This window comes from Panthera onca, chromosome A1 (genome assembly GCF_046562875.1).
Source record: "Panthera onca isolate mPanOnc1 chromosome A1, mPanOnc1 haplotype 2, whole genome shotgun sequence".
In the NCBI taxonomy this organism is placed as follows: domain Eukaryota; kingdom Metazoa; phylum Chordata; class Mammalia; order Carnivora; family Felidae; genus Panthera; species Panthera onca.
Window position 1 is genome coordinate 26,203,513 of NC_138339.1, and position 20,739 is coordinate 26,224,251.

Genomic DNA, 20,739 nt, shown 5'->3' on the forward strand with positions numbered 1-20,739 from the left:
ATGGATCTGGGGAAATTCCCAGTGTTCCTGTGATGGAGGGTGTTTAAGAAGGCCATGAAGATCACAGATACAAAACATTTTCTCCATATGTGATTAAGGCCCTCTCTGAAGGAGACAGTATAGAGCAATGGCACATTTTCTTAAATACTGCATCTTGACTGCTCAAAGCTGAGCAGTTATAGGGAATTATAAGTGTGCTTATCGCAAATGGCTTGTTTATGCTGAGCTCGACTTCCCAGTTCTTGCTGTTGAGATATGGTTAGACAGGATCTAAACATTGAAGCATCCACCTCAGTTTCCTGCTCTGATACCCTGGCTTATTCAAGCAACCCAAGCAATAGAGCATTGTGCATAAACAGATAATAAAACATAGTTCTCACAGGGATAAACAAAAGTTGATGAAACACAAGTAGCTACTGCTTCCTGTAGTGGATAAGGTTGGAGATTTGAGGCTTGTAGGGTAAACACCATGTTTTTCCTCCTTGCTGCCATGGTTGTCTTTCCCCTTCTCTTTGCATAAGCGAAGTGCTGCTTTCACTTTTTGACCACAGATCAGAATGTAATTATGTTATTGGCTATAGCATTGAGTTTACTGAGATAGTAGTAGAGACTGGTGAAAAATGAAAAACATTTATCCTGAGTTTTGTAAGTTGGTAATGCAAACACAGTATTTATTTGGAGAAAATGATGTGAATGCACAGTATAAATGGGCCAGGGCAATGCAAATATTAGGTACCGGAATTTCTTGCATCTGCAGGTAAAGCTTGTATTACTTTTCCTTGCTAATTATAATTCATGAGTATTAAGGAAATTTGAGAGAAATAGAAAATCACAGGGCAGAAAGTAAGTTACTATAATTCTGCCACCCAGCTAAAAATATGTTGATAATATGTAGAAGTATGTACGTCTTGCTTATTTTATAAAAAAACATATTTACGAAAATATTTTTTAATAAAGTGTTGATACTGTTTCAAGTGTGGCTACGTAGTATTTTGTAATGCTGATATGCCATCTTTATGTAAATAGTCTGTCATTTTTCAATATTTATGCTGTTCTCAGCTTTTTACTATTAAGAACAGTCCTATATTGAGTGGCTTTGTATGTGCGTGCACACATGCACATACACATAGTTATACATACATATTATCTGTAGGATAAGTTTCTTGAAGTAGAATTTCTGGGTCAAAAGTTTTAAGTTTTGATAGATATTGCCAAGTTGACCTCTAAAGAGGTTTACCACTTTATGCTTTTGCAACAAGCTATGAGATTGTCTGTTTTTCTGCATCCTTACATCATCTAACTTTTAAATTATTTTATATATTTGAACTTCTTTTTATGTCCATAAGCTAAGTTTTTCAGTTTCTTTATTTATATTCTGCACCATTCTTGTTGAGTTCATTCTTAGAGGTTATGTTTTCTGGTTGTTACTATGATGGTGATCATTTCCCATTACATTTTATAATTGTAGTTGTTATGTAGATAAGCTATGAATTTTTATTTATTTATTTTGCAAGAATTCCACATATTAAATCCTCTGTTCCAGTAGTTTTTATATCATTTTCATATAGGAACAAGAGTTTTTCCTTCATTTTGAAATTGAATATATATTTTTCTTTTCTTATTGCATTGGCAAGAACCTCCAGAATAATATTATTATATATATAATATAATATATATATATATATATATATAATATATATATATTATATTAATTTTTGACTTCTTGAACTGAAGTACATGTTAAGGTATCCTTTTATTTCTAGTTTCTTAAGTGTGGTTTTAAAAATTGGAAATGAGCAGTGAATGTTATCAAATACACTTGACATATACTTTTAATAAATTTCCTAATATTGAGTCCTTGTAGTATTCTTGGAATTAAGTACATTTTATCATGATAACTTTTTTAGATGCACTGCTGATTTTATGTTTTTAGAATCTTATTTAGGATTTTTGAGTCTATATTCATGAGTGAGATTGGACAGTAGTTTTCTTGCCTTGAGGTGGTATTGCCAGTTTTAATATCAGGTTTATATTAGCTTTATAAAATTAATCGGGACACTTTCCATTGTTTTTGTGCTCTAGAACAGTTTATATACCATAAGAATATTCCTTGAAAGATGGAAACAATTCAACTCTGTATCTGGACCTAACTTCTTTTTAGAGGTAATTTTTGAAAAACTTAAAAAAATAGTTTTGAAATAATTTTAGACTTAAAGAAAATCTGCAAAAATAATATAGAGAGTTCATGTATATCTTTTACCCAGATCCCTCTAATGTTAACAACTTAAATAACCATAGTACAATTATCAAAATAAGAATATTAACATTGGTACAATACTGCTAACTAAACTACAAGTCTTATTTGAAATTTACTACCTTTCCTCCTAATGATCTTTTTCTGTTCCAGGATCCAAACCATTTAGTTGTTGTATCTCCTTAATCTTTACCAATCTGTGATATTTTCTTAATCTTTGTCACTTATGACCTGACACTTCTGATGAGTTTGTTATTTTGTAGAATGTCTCCCAGTTTGGATTTATCTGTTGTTTTCACATGGTAAGATTGAGTTTAAACTTATTTGGCAAGAGTACTACAAAAGCGATGCTGTGTCCTTCTCATTGCATTATATTAGTGTATAATCAGTGTAATTTTGGGTCAACTTTTTAAAACATATTTTTTCCGTGAATTCAGTTTTTCTGCTTCTTGAAAATTTAATTGCAGAGTTACACAGTGTACTCTATATAACCTACAAAGTATCCTTGGTGTTTCTGATTAGGTACCCTTTCTTTTTCACCTGATGGTTGTCAGGTTTTGGGCTCTGGCATCAGTCTCTCTGAGGGGCTGTGCTCTTGGCAAATTGATGCAACCCTGCCCTCCCCCGCAAGTCTTAGTTTCTTCTAATGATAATAATAGTACTTACTTCTTTGTATCAGGCTGAGTAATAAATGAGATAATGTATGTGAGATACATAGCAAACTTCTTGAAATATAATGAATGTTTAATAAATATTAGGTTTATTATTAGTGTTAGTTTGCTTTGATGATTATATATAGTACTCAAAAAATGGTAAGTTCATAAACTTTTCTTGGTATAGTTTTATAGATAAGTTCAGGCCATACATTCCATTAACAAATTAACCAACTTTATCTAATACAGCCTAGGAATGGATGTAGGTGCATTAAGAATTACATCTGCATGCAAGACTCCCACCTATAGTGATTTAAACAAATGTAGAGGTTTATCCTTTACAGAGGTGGCAGTTGGGAGCAGAGGTGGTCGTTCCATAATGTCATCAAGGATGCAAACTTCTGTTTTTTGGCACCTTTAATCTTAGTGAACAGTGTCCACCCTCAAGATCACAAGATGGTGGCTAGGACTCCAGGGATTGTGTCTTCAATCTAGGCAAGATGAAGGGGGAAAGAGACCATCTCCGTTGACTCAGTTCTGTTTGAAGGCTCTCTGGAAGCCCCTCTCATTAACTTCTTACATATCATTTGCTACCCCTAGTTGTGAGGGAGGGCAGTAAATGTGTGCTTTCAGCTGGACTCATTGTTGTCCCAAATCAATTTAGGAATTTGTTACTAATGGAGAAAGAAGAATGGATGATGGGAAACAAATGTCCATGTTTGCCACAGACCCTGAAGCCCTTTCCTCCTCAGAGTAGAAGCAGTAGACAGAATCTTATGGCAGGCAGGGGGACCTGGACCAAGATTCTGGTGTCCATTATCAGTAAAGGGTCCTCTCTGAGATTTTGTGCCTGAAGAATCAGATATATGTTCAGGAAAAGTTTTTCAACATCCTCCTCTCCCTGTGCTTCCTCCATACAAGTTCTAGGAAAAGGCTCTCTTTTAATTAATACTTAACTTGCCATTGGATTAAAAAAACATATGGACACTGTGTTCATATTTACTGATTACTGGATTGTTTGGTCTTGATGAGTACTCAAAAAAAATGATCAGATTTGCCCAAATTATATTGTTACAGGAATTCAGAATATACTATGGGGGGTGGGGGATTCAAGTGATGGAAAATAAGACCGAAAGGATAGGTTTAACAAAATCTAGAGAGAAGATGATATATATTGTCTTGTAGAGTTTTTTTTTTTTTTTTTTTTTTTTTTTTTTTTTTTTTTTGAGACAGAGAGAGACAGAGCATGAACGGGGAAGGGTCAGAGAGAGAGGGAGACACAGAATCTGAAACAGGCTCCAGGCTCTGAGCCTGTCAGCACAGAGCCCAACGTGGGGCTTGAACTCACAGACTGTGAGATCATGACCTGAGCCGAAGTCGGATGCTTAACCGACTGAGCCACCCAGGCGCCCCGCCTTGTAGAGTTTTTAATAGCACCTCTTGGCATTCTTATTCATTGGCATTATTGTCTTTGGATGTAAGTTAGGTGGCAGGTTATTTAGGTGATCCTGTCCAGGACTGTAAGATTACTGTAGAGCTTTCTTGACTTCCTGATTAACTCAGAGAGCACTAATTAAGATGAAGATGAAAGTGAAGTAGAGCTAGGTGATGCACATAAATTGACTTGTTAAAAGTGGAAAAATAGAAACATTGAGGAGAGATTAGATTTATTATGTCTTGCTATAAAAATAGTATATGCCCATTAAAGTCAGTTTGTGACCATGAGAAAAGAAAAAGAACTTTCATACAGTCTTTGAACTGTAACATTTAGACGCTTCCTCCTCTGATCTTTCTCTCTGTGTTACTTTGTTTTTAACATTTTTGTCATCCCATCGCATTGCTCAGTTTTAAAGCTTGGAACACCCCAAACTCTGATGAAATGAAGGCAGAGCAGGTATGGCATGGCACCAGTGTTTGGAGTCTGGCTTGCATTTGAATCCTGCCACTGTTGTTTATTAGCTAAGTGGCTTGGGGCACATTAATTTCCTTGAGCCGCAGTTTCCTTGTCTGGAAGGTGGCAATCATACTTAGATCTTCTTCATGGAGTTTTTATGAAGAATAAAGAATGAAATGCTATAGGAAATGCCATTCACAGTGGAATCACGCAGTAAGTGGTGCTGTTATTACTGATGGGAGGAAGAGTGGACCAGCCTAGCTCATGACAAGCATTTAACACCTAGACATTCGGAGAGGGTAGAGTGAGGCAAGGTCAGTCCTGGTGAACTCCAGGCATTCATTTCTTGGATGTGATGTTTCAGCTTGTTATCCCAGTGTGGGTACCTTTTGCCAGTTCCAGCTCCCTGGCCACAGGAGGGCTTGATGGTGAGCAGGTTACTTCCTCTTTCACAAATATTCTGTGCTCTTACTCTAAATGCTAGCTTGGTACTCCATGATGTTTAAAACAAAACAAAGCAACACTTTCCTCACTCCTGAACCAACTTCAAAGAATCACCTTCCCTGCCCTACTTTTCACTAGCAGACTTCTTTTTCATCTTCTTGATCCCTTGCTCAGGAGCATTGAAAGAATATGACATTAGTGCTCACCACTCTGAAAGTGCCATCATCAAGGTCACCAATGACCTCACTACCAAAGCCATTGGCCTACCTCAGAACAAGTCTCTGTGCCTCTAAAGCAGTGCTGTCCAGTGAAACTTCTGTGACGCTGCCTCTGTTCTGTTCTAGGTTGCCCAGTATGGTGGCTACTAGCCACACGGAGCCATTGAGCACCTGAAATGTGGCCAAGTGTGACCGAGGAACCAAATTTAAAATTTTATTTAATTTTAATTAATTTAAATGTAAATGGGCACACATGTGGCTGGTGGCTGCTCTATTAGGCAGCACAGCTCTAGAGAATTCTGTATTGTTTCCACCCATTTGTTTCTGGAAATCCTGTTTTTCTTTCTTTCTTTTTTTTTTTAAATATAATTTATTGTCAAATTGGTTTCCATACAACACCCAGTGCTCATCCCAACAAGTGCCCTCTTCAATGCCCATCACCCACCTTCTCCTCTTCCCCACTCCCTAACCCTGCTTTTCTTAGTTTTGGTGGCACAGCATTCTTTGGTTCTCTGTTAGCTCCTCTCTGTCTCCTCTTCCTCCTCCTGCCCACTAGAAACAACATCCACAAGGTGTCTGTGCTCAACCCTTCTCCTTCTCTTTCTTATCCAATGTGGTCACTCCCTGGTTTCACTTGAAGCCATTTGGAAATGGCATCCAATACTCTCTAGTGCTCACTCCTTTTTCTGGCTTCAGACTGCTATTTCCAACTCTAGCCTGGTGTTGTCATTTGGGCATTCTGTAGTTAGTCACCTTGGGTTGACCGTGACCCTAACTGAAGTCATTACCATTTCCACCTCATATATCCCTCTTCCGCCATCTGGCTCTGCGCTTTCCTTTAATTACATCCCATTTTCCTTTCCTCTTTGGCGTCATCAGCGACGTGCCTCTCTTTTTGTTGTCCCTCACTCCCTAACTCTTCAGAGTCTTGAGATTCCTCTTGCACTGTCCTCTGCTTTTATTCTCAAGGACTCTCCCTCTTATGATTGTAAAAGCAGTAAATATTTTGTATTTATAATTTACTAGATTCAGAAAAATGCAAAGAAAAGAAAAGAAAAGAAAATTTTCCTGTAATTCTAACTACCCAAAGAGCCATGTTTAGTTTTTTGGTGTGTGACTTCCCATTAGAGCCTCTTGTAACCTCTTGCCTGGATTACTGTGGCTGTGAACCCTCCGTGTCTCCCCATTCTAATCCATTGCTATTTCCCAAGGCATGATTCTGATCATGTCATTCTTCTGTTACACTCGTAAATCTCTAGAGGCACCCAGTTGTCTACTGAATTAAATTTGTCCTCGCTGATGGGGCATCATGCCAAGCTAACTCTGCTTTTCCAGTGTTCAACACCCTGTGTATGGGAAATGTTACTGACATATTACAATAAGAAATGCCCACAAAAGTGAGAAGTTACAGTATCGATTATGGTTGTGACAAGGGAACTATTTAGTTTGGCTCAGATTTATTTAAGCATTATTGTTTCCATTTTTTTTTTCTAGAAGACAAAACTCTACAGTTATTCCTCTTTGGATTGTGGTAGACAGATTTATTACATTGGATTTCACTTCTTTCAGAAAAGAGTGTTTTCCTATTTCATAACAGAGATAGTTACTGTTTCCAGTTGTATATGTATTTTCTAATTCCACAGAATAAAACCCTTTAGGGTTAAGTATTTTCTTTCTTATGTGTCTGGAGAATACTCTTTCCCGGAGCTTAGAAACTCTGACCCTCTTTGCCTACAAAATACCATTCCTGTTGAGTCTTGGTATCTCAAATCAATTATAAATGAATCAATAAGTATTGATTGCATGCTTATAAGAAATGGGTTCCTCCTTGGGATGAAGAATGTTCTGGACATTCTTAGAATTGGGGGTCTTCCTGGCAAATGGATCTGGCTCCTTAACAGAGACTGTGTTGCCTGGGTCTTGAGCATCCCGCTGGGTCCCCTGGCTGGTGGCAGTGGCTGTAACTCACTCACTACGGGCACAGCTGCCGTGCATGTTGCAGCTTCCTTGGTGTTTGGGAGGTTTCATATGAAGGAGGAGGACTTTGTCAAGTTTTGTTTGGTGGCTTGAAATTTAATCTGTGCTCATTGAGAGCGGATCTAGTCCTTAATGAATTCTGTCCTCAGCTCTGTCTTATTTATCTTTTAACAGCTCCCTGGCACAGAGTAAGCAATTAATAAATGGTTGCTATTAATAGGATTATGGTTATACAGATGCCCCCACAAATAAATTCTTTGCCTCTGCCTTTTCTCATGCTCTAGACTGAGGCTCCCAGCTGCCTACTTGATGTCATACACATTTGCACCTTTGCCTGTGCCACAGGCTCTGCCAAGCACGCCTTTCCATCCTGTTCTCCTTCTATTAAAATCCTATTCACACATTTAGGACCAGCCGATACCTGCTCCTCCACCTCCCTCGAAACCATCCCCCTTAAGAGTGTGGGAGCCTCTTGCCTCTTCCTCTACCCTCTGCATTGTTTCTTTGTATTCCCCCACCTCCTGCTATAGTAAGCTAACTGTTACCCTGTAATAACTTCAGTTATTTACGTGTCTATTTCTGAATCCCTCTTTTTTTTTTTTGAGAGAGAGAGCGAGAGAGAGCGAGAGAGAGAGAGAGAGAGAGAGAGAGAGCATGGGTTGGGGAGGGGCAGAGAGAGAGAGAGAGAGAAGGGGAGAGAGGATCCCAAGCAGGTGCCACACCCAGTGTGGAGCTTAACGGGGGGCTTAATCTTATAGCTGTGAGATCATGACCTGAGCCGAAACCAAGAGTCAGATGCCCAGCTGACTGAGCCACCCAGGTGCCCCTCTAAACCCCTCTGTGATGGTGGTGGAGACTGTTCAAGACATTCATGACGTGTTCTGTGCTGGCTATCACAGAACCTTGTGTGTGGTATACAGTTAGTTAATGTTTGTCTGATTTAAGCTGTGGTAGAAGTTCCAGAGCCACCGACTCTTTATGGAGCTTTGTCTATAAGAGCAGAGTGAGTGGCCCGAGCCCTGGCTGCACACTCCCCAGGCATCCTCACTGCTTAGCTGCTGGGCTCCACGTGTCCACTGTGGACTAGGGGCTTGGTGTGAACAACTGACTTTGATGTTGAACTCTAGCGGGCTGAATTCCTTGTTGTATTTCCAGAGATCTGTAGGGGTCATAATGGTAATTCATAGAAACAACAGTTTATTGCCACATGTTGGAAGCCCATGTTTCCTTTTGGGGTCCTGCAGGCCACATATTTCCTCAAAAATGAAATCATAACGAGAAGAGTAATGATTCTTATCCATGTAATCTGCCTTTGCTTTTGTGAGAGGGAGTGCTGTGAAGCAGGGAGGACCCAGTTTCTCAATGCCTCAGTTTCCTCATCTGTAACATAGGATAATGTGCCCGAATCACAGAGAGTCTTGTAAAGATTCAATGAGTTTATATGTATAAAGTGCTCAATAAACAGAGCTTTTATTGTTATATATGTCCAATAAATGTTAGCAATTTTAATTTTGTTACTATTGATGCACTGACGAATATTGTCCAAAAAATAATTGTTATGGTGCTCCCAACACTACAGAGATATAAGCCCTCATGTTCACTTGAGCTACTTTTATTCTGAAGAGATTCCAGAAATATTTCAAAGAATATCAATAATGTCAAACTTTTCCCTGTGAATGGTGCCAGCTTTATCATACTTGTGCATAAGTCTTGTGCACAGGACTTGTGTTGTCACACATAGACTTTCCTGTCATTCCACATCTACATAACATCAGGCTTGTTGCACAGTAGTAACAACTCGGTTGACCTCCACGGTTGATTGTAGGTATTAAAAAAATGTGAATGGAAAGGAAGACAAATTTACTTCTTACTCCTCCAGTGCTGGATTCTCAGGTGCTGAAAGTACAGTTATGTGGTTGAGGCAGTGAAGTCCACAGTGCTTTTATATTCCTCTCCCATTTCAAAGGAACACGTGTCCAAAAGGCCTTCTTCTCCTTTGAGGATCTTGATGTGGTCATGTTATATCCAAGTGCAGAACTGTGACAATACCGCTTGCCCCAGCTGCCAAAAGTAACATGTAGTGACACGCTGCAGCTGAAGAGGGAGAATGGCCCCTTTATGGTGACTGCCTTGGAATTATAAATATTTTTCTTTCTCTGTAGGAGATGGCTCGTGGAAGAGAGGAGACAAGCATGACTTTGAAGCTAAGCAAGCATACTCATCCCTCCAAACAATCACTCTACTGAGGACAGTGAAACCTGAGTTTGAGAAGTTTTCCATGGAGGTGAAAAGTTCTGTTGAGAAACAAGGACTCAATGAGGAGGATTATGTAAGTGCTTGATTATGAGCCGAGACCTTCAGCATCCCGAAAACAGTCTTCTAATTAAATCAGAGGTGACAGTGTCCTATTCTGAACCATTCAAAAATCCCTAGGTTCACGTCTGAATGTCACTGAACTTTTTGTCTTTTTTTTTCTGACCAGTTCCCCCCTCCTCCATGTCCATCACCCCACTTTTCCAACTGCTGCAGGAAGGAGAATTGCTTTTTGTGGGTACTTGTGGCCATGCTGAGCAGATGTCTATAGACTTCCAAGGCTTATTCGACTGGGAGCATGGTGGGGAGCAGATGTCTATAGACTTCCAAGGCTTATTCGACTGGGAGCATGGTGGGGGAGAAGATGGACGAAGGAATGCCAAAGTTTTGCATGCCTACTTTTTCCAAAGCTTGATGGCATAAGATATTTTGGGTTTTAGAAGGCTCTTTCTTTCGGCCATCTTTTTGGCGACTCTGCTTTTCTCTCCTATGGTAGCGTCACTTCCCCTTGGGTATTCTCGAGCTTCCCACTCCGTTAGTGGTGTTTTACTGATGCATTTTCCGAGAGTGGACTAGGGTCAGAAGCTTTGGCCACACTAAGGATTGAGCAGAGAACTCATCTGAGAGGTGGCACCAAAGACAGCCGGCCACACCTCACTTGGTGCCATTGTTTTGCTGCTTCTGGCGTACTTTGCTATGCGGGCCCTCAAACTCTGTGTCCTTCCAGCAAATTCTTTCTCAGAGCAGGGTGAGCAGTGCACTCCTCAGGCTGGTTGGGGGGTTGTGTGTGTGCTGGTTTTCAAAACTGTTCATTCCACAGTGTCCAAAGTGGAAAAGGAGCACCTTCTTAATGATAGATATATGGCTTTGGATAGTCCTTGCCCAAAGTGGATAATGACCATCTTCGTAAGACGAGCTTCATTTGGTCACTTCCAAACAGGGCCTCTCTCGATTTCCTTATTTGAAGGAGTACAGGGTGCAGACATTGTCCTCAGATAGACCTACATTCAGAGCTTGAGTTGAACACTTTTTAGCAGTGTGATCTGGGGCAAATCGCACAGTCTTTGTCCAAACTACTGCTCCCTGTTGGAAGGATTACAGATAATCTATCTGAAGCTTTTAGTGCTATCCGCATCACAAAGTTGGAGCTCAATAAATGAGGCCTCTTTTATGCTATTATTATATTATACCTGTCTTTGTAAGAATGATTTGCTATCAAATGATGTACAAAAGTTCTCATAAATATATTTATTCATGGCTTAAATGTTATATATGTGTATAATATACATATCATTTAAAATATATACATATGCATACATACTGGATGGTTCTGATTTAGAAAGCCAAAAGGTGTGTGTGTATGCAAACGTGAGCCATGTATGTAATTTAAAATTTCTAGTAGCTACATTTTTTAAATGATTTCAGGAATAGGATTTAGCGATTTATCACTTACATATAACAGCCAGTGCTCATCCCAACAAGTGCCCTCCTTTTAATGCCTCTTGCCCATTTAGCACGTCCCCCCACCCCACATTCCTCCAGCAGCCGGCAGTTTGGTCTCTGCATTTAAGAGCCTCTTATGGTTTGTCTCCTCTCTGTTTTTATATTTTTTTTGCTTCCCTTCCCTTCCCTTATGTTCATCTGTTTTGTATTTTAAATTCCACATAGAAGTGAAATCATGTGATATTTGTCTTTCTCTGATTTATTTTGCTTAGCATTAATACACTCTAGTTCCATCTGTGTTGTTGCAAATAGCAAGATTTCATTCTTTTTGATCACTGAGTAATATTCCATTGTAAATATATACCGCATCTTCTCTATCCATTCATCAGTCAATGGACATTTGGGCTCTTTCTATAATTTGGCTATTGTTGATAGTGCTGCTATAAACATTGGGGTGCATGTTCCCCTTCAAAACTAGTAGCTACATTTTTAAAAAGTTAAAATAACCAGGTCAAATTAATTTGAATAATACATTTTATTTAACTCACATATAAAATGTTCTTTCAACATTTAATCAATATAAAAATTATGGATGAGATTATATATTCTTTTTTATTACATACAGTCTTTGAAATTCAGTGTGTGTTTTACCCTAATAGCATATCTAAATTCAGTTCAAATGCTCAGTAGTCATGTGACTAGTGGCTACCATATTGGAGAGTGGGTTCTGAATAATGAAAGAAGTAGAACTTTTGCAATAGAGACCAAGTTGAAGGAAACCTATGATAGTATTGTCATTATCCAAATCCTTTGCCTCAGGAATAGGAAAGAATGTAAAGGTCACTGAGCACATTTTGTTTGGCCTCCTACCTGAGGCTGTTGAAGTTCAGTATTACAGTAGAGGCTGTCCAACATAATGATACTTCTTGGGCAAAAGAAGTATGTATCTTTGTACCTGCTACAAAGATCCATAACATATTCCAAACCATGTGTCAGTGCTTTAGAGATTAGTTGTAGTTGTGGATTTTAATACTGCTTCCCTCTGATGATGGGATCATTAAAACTGACTTTATAAATAAATAAAAATTTATTTTTATTTGAGTAGAAATTAGAGCTCGTTATAGTAATTTATTCCAGTTCTGAAAATATGTCTACTTTTCATGCTTACGTGTGTTTTAGTTGGGCTCTTTTGAGTTCATCAGGTTAGTTTAGACAGGAGGTTGTGGGGGCTATTGTGGGAGAGGGAGCTGTGGGAGCCAAAGACCCAGGAGCTGGTGCAGCTGGGACTTACAGGTGCGAGACTTTGCTCTAATGCAGCAGGAGATGCTTAGCACAACTAGAAAGACTTAATGGTCTTCATTCTAGGGCTCAGCTCCTTTCTAGGTCATTCTGCTTCTCTTCTTTGTACTAATGGGTTGTCTTATCTCTTTACTTAGAATTTCAGTTCATGACACTCATCATGGGCTCTTCGGCCTCTACTATCGATTTCAAATCCAGCAACTTTGGTGGAATCTCTTATTAGTTCTAAAATTTACCACTTATTCTTTGAACAATCACATGGCTTGTGGATAGAGACAATTTTTTTTCTTTTCAATTCTTCTCCTAAGTATGCTTGATTGAAGGTATACTTCATTAAATTAAGCATATTAAATTAAGTATATTTTATTAAAAATTTTAATGGCACTGGCTAGGATTCCAGCGCAGAATTGAATATAAGCAGTGATAATGGACATCCCTGCCTTGTTCTTAACTTTACTACAAAGAACATATAACACATTTCATATCTGTTCATATCACTGTTTAAATATAATGTTGAGTGTGAAGTTTTTGGGAGAGTCCTTAGATTATGGAAGTTCCCTTCTATTCTTTGTTGGTGAAGTTTTGTTTTGTTTTGAAAGAATTACATATTTTGTTGGAATAACTGAAACGAAAATAGCATAGCAAGCATTGAAGTTTATATAATGTAGGTTTAAGTTTATATAATATAGGTTAGGGGAAAGGCTTTGGACACAGGTTAAAAAAATTTTTTTTAACGTTTATTTATTTTGAGAGAGAGAGAGAGAGAGAGAGCAAGCAGGGGAGGGGCAGAGAGAGGGAAACAGAATCCCAAGCAGGCTGCACGCTGTCAGTGCAGAGCCCGATGTGAGGCTGGATCTCACAAACTGTGAGATCATGACCTGAGCCGAAATCAAGAGTCAGACACTTAACTGACAGCCACTGGCACCCCCATAACTGACAGCCACTGGCACCCCCAGACACAGTTTTTATTGTAGGCACTGTAAATTGTAATATATCGTTGACACTATGTCATATATGTTAGTGTTGTATTCATCATATTTAGCATGTTGGCAGCATCCCTGGAAGGGTTGTGATATTCTCAAAATGCAAAAATTTGAGGGGCGCCTGAGTGGCTGAGTCAGTTGAACATTCGATTTCAGGTCAGGTCACAATCTTATAGGTTTGTGAGTTTAAGCATTGTGTCAGGCTCTGTGCTGACAGCTCAGAGCCTGGAGCCTGCTTCAGATTTTGAGTCTCGCTCTTTGTCGCTCCCCCACTGGCTTTCTCTCTGTCTCTCTCAAAAATAAATAAACATTAAAAAAATGAGAAAAATGCAAAAATCTGAAACTTTAAATTTTTATAAGGCTATACTAAAACATTGGGAGGTTGGAATGGCTATGATTTTTTAAGTAAAATTACTATCCTATATTTTTAACTTAACAAATTTTGATGGATTAATGCAATTTTGTTTCCAAAAAATTGATCTCCTTTCTCTTCCTCTCTCCCTTTTCCCCTCCATTTTCACCCTTTGTCCTCTCTTTTTAAATTTGAGCTGTTATTGAGATAATTGCAGAGGTACATGCAGTTTTAAGATGCAATACAGAGAGATCACTTGTATACATTGCCCAATTTCCTCCATTGGTAACATTTTGGAAGATTATATATATATAATCACAATACAGATATTGACACTGACCTTACTCAGCTTTCCTCAGTTTTATTTGTACTCCTGTGTGTGTGTGTGTGTGTGTGTGTGTGTGTGTAACATAGTATATGCATATTAAGTTCTATGCAGTTTTATCACCTGTGTAGGTTGGGGGTGTTTGAATTTTATCAAATGCCTTTTCTGTATCTGCTGAGATAATCAGATGGTTTCCTCTTTATTCTATTATAATGTAATGAGTTACATTACTAAATTTTCCTCTTTTCCAGTTTTATTGAGCTATAATTGATATATAACATTGTATAAATTCAATGTTTGATATATGCACATACTGCAAAATGCTTACCACAGTAAGTTTAGTTAATATCCATCACCTTGCATAGTTACAAACTTTTTTCTTGTGATGTGTTTAAAAAAATTTTTTTTAATGTTTATTTATTTTTGAGAGAGAGAGAGAGAGAGAGAGAGAGAGAGAGCAAGTGCTAGCGGGGGAGGGGCAGAAAGAGAGGGAGACACAGAATCTGAACTTGGGAATGGCGAGATCATGACCTAAGCCAAAGTTGGACGCTTAAGACTGAGCCACTCAGGCGCCCCTCTTGCGATGAGTTTTAGGGTCTAGTATCTTTGTAACTTTCAAATATACAATACAGGATTGCTAACTATAGTCATCATACTGTACATTAGATTCCCAGAGCTTATTTATCCTATAACTGCAAATTTTTGTACCTTTTAATCACCTGCATTACTAGATTTTTCTAATTTTAATAATGTCTTCACTCCTGGCATGACTCTGGTCGCTCTACACTTCAAGACTTTGAGCTTTTCTACTGCCCAGGTCATATAGTGGAGAATAAGAGGCTATTTGCTGCCTGTACATTAGCATCTCTGGGTCAAATACCTACTCTTGTTTCCCTTGTCTTTGGTGGGTGGTTTGGTGGGTGCATGTGTGTGGTATATAGAAAATCAGATTGCTGGGGCACCTGGGTGGCTTAGTCAGTTGTGTCCAGCTTTGGCTCAGGTCATGATCTCTTGGTTCGTGAGTTCAAGCTCCGCATCAGACTCTGTGCTGACAGCTCAGACCCTGGAGCTTGCTTCAAAATCTATGTCTCCCTTTCTCTCAGGTCTTCCCCTGCTCATGCTCTGTCTTTCTCTATCTCAAAAATAAATAAAAACATTTAAAAAGTTAAAAAAGAGGATTATTAAAAAAAAAAGAAAATCAGATTACTTAGGGCTCTTCTATCATTGGGGCTGTGGGTGTTGCATGTACTGTAATGGTCATTAGTACAAGTGTCTTATGATGATATTTCTACCATTCCTATAGGTAATATAAAAATATTTTTAAAAGTACATTTGTTTTCTTACTATTGAACCTACTGGAGACCTGTTCCATTCTGATACATCATGTTTTAGTAGGGCCCCACGGGCACCACTGGAGATGGTGTAACCTGATGGTTAAATATGCAGGCTGGGGGTGTCATAGACCTGGCTCTGTCTCTTACAGTTCTTATCTTGGGCACATTTCTGAAACTCTGTGCATTAGTTTACTGACTCTAAAATGGGGATAATAATTTTTAACTGACAAGGCTGTTGAAAGAACTCAAGGATTGTATATAAATAATACTTAACACAATGTCAGGCATTTAGTAAATATTCAATGGATGATAGCTATTATTTCTCTTACTCTTGTTTCTTATACTCCAGACCAAAGTGTATGATGCTCCTGCATGCCTACCGTAACTAGTACTTGTACTTAACCTTCAGATCTCAGCTCAGATACCATCATCTCCTTATGTGTCTTTCCTGACAGTCCAAACTATCTTATGGCACTCTGATCCTTACCATCATAGCCTCTCAGCTAGGTGGGGAATTTTCTTTTTAAAATTTTTTTGGAATGTTTATTTATTTTTGAAGGAGAGAGAGAGACAGAGCGTAAGCAGAGGAGGAGCAGAGAGACAGGGAGACACAGAAAGTGGGCTCCAGGCTCTGAGCTGTCGGCACAGAGCCCAATGCAGGGCTCGAACCCACAAACCGTGAGATCATGACCTGAACCGAAGTTGGACACCTAACCAACCGACTGAGCCACCCAGGTGCCCCATCAGCTATGTGTGGGATTTTATAATTAAATCTTGTCTCTTCTACCAGACTGTCACCTCTGTGAGAGCAGGAACTATGTCTGTTTCTGTTTATTCTTACATCCTCTTGCTGTATGCTTGGCACAAAGGAAGCAGCCAATACACTTAAGCTTTTATTATTATGCTTATTAGTTTAGTTATTATTAAACCAGAAGGACATCAAATTCAACCTACTCCTTGCATGGTGACGGAAGGGTAGAAACTGAGGTCCAGTCAGGTGAGGTGGCCTTTCCAAATGTAACCTGTATGCTGCAATCAACATAGCAATGGTGAGTGTTGAATAAATCCTATGCCTAGACCTTGTTAGGTCCACAAAACCAGGAGTTCAGTTTCACTTGTCCTGTGGGAGATGGTATTGGGAGACAGTAATGGGTTTTCACAATGGGGATTCTGAAGACCCTCTAGCAGTCATTAGAAATCTAAAGTTAGAAGTAAAGCTCTGCTGGAGAGGCCCTCAAGTAGCAAAGGGGCTCCCAGCGTGGCTCAGACAAGTGTTTGCAGAGTGCCTGCCTGGCTTTCTCTAGTGGTTTTATTGTGTTGCCCACATGGGCAGTGGCTCTGACTCAAGGATATCTTAATGGGTGTTTGGCCTTTGCCATGTGAGTGGTTCCAATTCTAGGGCACTGGTATTTGGTTTTAGAATGCACTGTGTGGTGGCCAAGCCAAGATTAGTTGCATCCCCTGAATCCTGGTTCAGTGACTTTCTTTTTCCACTACATCAGTCTGACCCTTTTATTAACAACATGCCCACTATGGGGAGTGAACCCGTGACTTGAAGATTAAGTGTCTCAAGCCCGACAAGTGAGTCTGGCAGGCAACACAGGCTGAAGGACTTCTTTTCTTGCACACTGCCTCCCCAAATATACACTTTTAAAATACCAATTTCTCCTTACTCTTTCACACACTTCACAAAATCTGCTGGGACTCTGTCTCTTCTTCATCAGCAGCAACCTGTATTTCTTGTTTTCTTCTGGAGTGTAAATCATTATTTCTTAGATCATGAGATGTTGTTTACTGAGTGCTCCAGAGAACATGGCTGTGAGCTTGATCTGTGACCATGCGGTGGTCCCATCTGGGGTGAGATCCTCATCACCTACAAATTCTTAAGCAGGTATATAAATATCCATGGCCACGAGCTCTGGAAGCCCACAAGATCTGCATTTCTATGCCAGGATGGATATTAAACATTACGCGCCTCAGTGTAAAGCATTCTCATACACTGACGGTACTCACAGAGATGTGGACCATTTATCTTGTAGCAGACCATATGTGGTGCATATGTGAAAATATCCATGTTTCTAGAGAAATGACATTAAACACAGTGGAGTGGGTTCATTTAGTTCTTTAGTGAGAAGTTCCTTCCAAATTCATCCAAGTTTCCATGACCTCTTTAAGTGGATAATGGTCTCTTGACTTAGTGTGCATTAACTCTATACTTATGTACAAACTTTTGTAAGTGAACATGTGCGTATTTCTAGAGAGAGGGGCCAGTACCCCCCACTTGATTCTTAATGGGTTCAGTGTCACAAAAAAGTAAGAATCATTGAACTAGACGATGGCTAGTCAGCATGCCATTTGCCCAATTATTGTCTGAAGCCCCTTTTATTCTCATGGATAGGGCACAGCATGGTGTATGCACTGCTGCACTGAGAAATCACTCCCCTGGAAGAAAATGAAGAAACACTTAAATGCTTGAATATTTACTAATCTTAAATTTGAAAAACATTAGTTTTATTGCTGAGATGAAAGAGATACCAAGTCATTCCTTCCTTCCTTCATTCTGGGCTAGGGAGTCAGTCTAGTCTTTCCAATTCCTAGTGTTTTCACAGTCTTTAAGAGGTAGACTCAAATTTGTCCTTGCTACTATTTCTCAGTTTAGGCTGAGCCAGTGTTGGAGACATCTCTTCCCCTCTGGCAGCCTGTCTGACTTCTCAGTCGTGTAAATCCCACTCTTGGCCTTGCCCCTTTCTCCCTATTGTGTTTGGCACTTCTGAAGCCCATTCACTGGCTGGCTTCACGAGCTGTTGGCTCTGCCTTTGGGTGAAGCTCACCTTTCCCTGATGTTGTTGTTGTTTAAATCAAAATAATATATGCCATTCTAGATTGACTATAACAAGTGAAAAAAAGAAACAGACTGAATTAAAAATAAATTTATGGTACTGTATGAGTTGTAGACAAACAGGAGTGTCCTGTTCCTCTCTATTCCTGACTTCCATTCCTTAGAGGCAATAATCCTTAATGTTTCTATTGGCTTTTTTCTAGTGTTGCCCTCTGTATTTCTAAAATAGCTTCTTGATATTGCTGTTTTTGATATGAGAAATTTGATATAGCTCATCATTTCCTAAAATGGAAAAAGATTTAGCTCCTTTGCACACTTTCTCTACAAATACGTACTTTTCCTCCCATCCTCCTAATATTTTGTAGCATAGTTTTTACTTACAGGTACATTCATAAAATAAAATTTGAATAATAGCTATCCCCCCTTATTAAGAGCTATTGTTATTATGACCATATATATTGAACCATGTAGCAGAACTGTGTAGTGTTCTATGATTACATTTCCTTTCATGTGTAGCTTTTTTTCTCTGAAGTTAATAATTTCCTTCCTTTTAAAAAATTTGCTTCCATGTAGTTCTGTTTCATTCTCATTCCCTAGAATGATGTTAGTGATTTTTTTTAGCCCTTTGTTTTCCTGCTCCTGTTTAGAGTAATTACTTCCTTTAGTATAAACCTGGAAATTCCTTCAGTTTTCTCCTGTATCAGTTTCCCTTTTTAGTGGATATTAAATCTCCTTCTTAGTTGAATTTTACCTTAGTTTTGAAGAACAAGATGATATGAGTAGAAAATCTTTTGAGACTTTGAATACAGAAAACATTTTGTTTTATTTTTATATATAGTCAGTTATTTAGCTGGGTATAAAATTTTAGTTTGAAGATTAATTTTCCCTCAAATTTTGATGACATTGCTCTATTGTTTTGCAGCTTTTGGTGTTACCATTCTGATTATTTATCTTTTTCATGTTATTTTCTTTTTCTCTATCCCGAAGACTTTAGTATTTTCTTTACATAATGGTGATTGCTTAATCAGAGTCTAGTCTGGAAAAATTAAATACTTCAACAGAAGGAATTTAATTGGAGAAACTAAAGTGTAGAAAGAGCCAAAACACCAAATAGAATAGTAAGGCAAGCCAGAAATTAGCAACAGCAAAAAGCCATTACCACCTCCAGAGCTAGAAAGACCAGGGAAGAAAGAGTTTTACGGGATCAAAGACTTAGAGCTGCTCATAGGAGCTAGCAGCATGGAAGAAATACAACCTCTCCCAGAGATGGTACCTAAGGCGAGGTGAGAGAGAGGAAGACATATCCTGGCTTTCCCCTTACTTCCTGACTCTTCCACCAGTGCTTCTTTTGGCTGAACCAACCAGAAGTCAACTGATAGGGAAATGCAGCCTGGAAGAATCATCTTCCTATGATTTAGAGCAAAGCAAAGCAGGTGTAGGGAGGGAAATGAATTGGAGACCATAAGGCAGACAAGTGGCTCACTGGTGCTCTGATGTTTCACAATGATTTCACCTTGGTGTGTGTCTTTTAAAATCTTTGTGCTGGTCACTTTGCTTGCTCTTTCCAGAAATTTTAAAGTTGGATGTTGGCTCTTGTCAGTCAATTATCTAATTTTTTCTCCCATTTTCCAACTCTGCATTTTTCTTTTCCTTTCTGAGAGATTGCCTCACCTTTATCTTCCAAAGATATTTGGAATTTTTAATTTCTGCTATCATATGTTAAATTTCTAAGAGTTCTCTCTTGTTCTCTGAGTGCCTCTCTTTCTAAAAAGTAGTACCCTGACATTGTTTCCTGGATTGAATATCTTATCTTTCTGTATATATCCTTTCATCAGTTCTAGAACACATTTAACTTACCTGAAGTCGGGATCCATTTCATAACTGGTAGACTGTCATAATTTAGTAAGTAGAATTTTTTTCTAAGGGAACATAAAACAAAGGTGCATTTTATAATTCTGGTATCTTACTTTTGCTGACACAAGGTGTTTTTTGTAAGTTTTCTTTAACTTACATTGCATTTTACTTACATCAGATTCCTTATAAAAATATTGTGATTTCTTTCATATTACAAGGTTTTCTTAAACTGTTGGTAATCCTTAGCTGTCTGTTTATATTTAAGGGTGAGCCATGAAAGAGGCTATCTAGAAGCTCTGTGTGCATGGGAATGTGTCTAGAAGTAGACTTTATTGTAGGGTAATAACATGTTGAGCTAGCTTTTTCAAAGGGTTATCCCAAATATGATTAGCTGGAGGTTGTATCTCCTAGGCTTATCGGTTTCATTAAAGAATTCTCCTCCAACGGGGCGCCTGGGTGGCTCAGTCGGTTAAGCATCTGACTTCGGCTCAGGACATGATCTCATGGTTTGTTTGTTTGAGCCCTGCAGAGCCCAGCTCTGCACTGACAGTGTGGAA

The 20,739-nt window shown here is 38.8% G+C and overlaps 1 protein-coding gene across 3 annotated transcripts in view; it reads left to right on the forward strand.

Moving 5' to 3' along the window:
* The window catches only part of NPR3 (natriuretic peptide receptor 3), a 94,535-nt gene that overhangs the window by 15,208 nt on the left and 58,588 nt on the right, over positions 1 to 20,739 (forward strand). For all 3 annotated transcript variants that reach the window (XM_060634435.3, XM_060634432.3, XM_060634434.3), the window contains exon 3: positions 9,603 to 9,769. In XM_060634435.3, the coding sequence (XP_060490418.1) occupies positions 9,603 to 9,769 (167 nt within the window). The remainder of the gene's footprint in view (positions 1 to 9,602; positions 9,770 to 20,739) is intronic.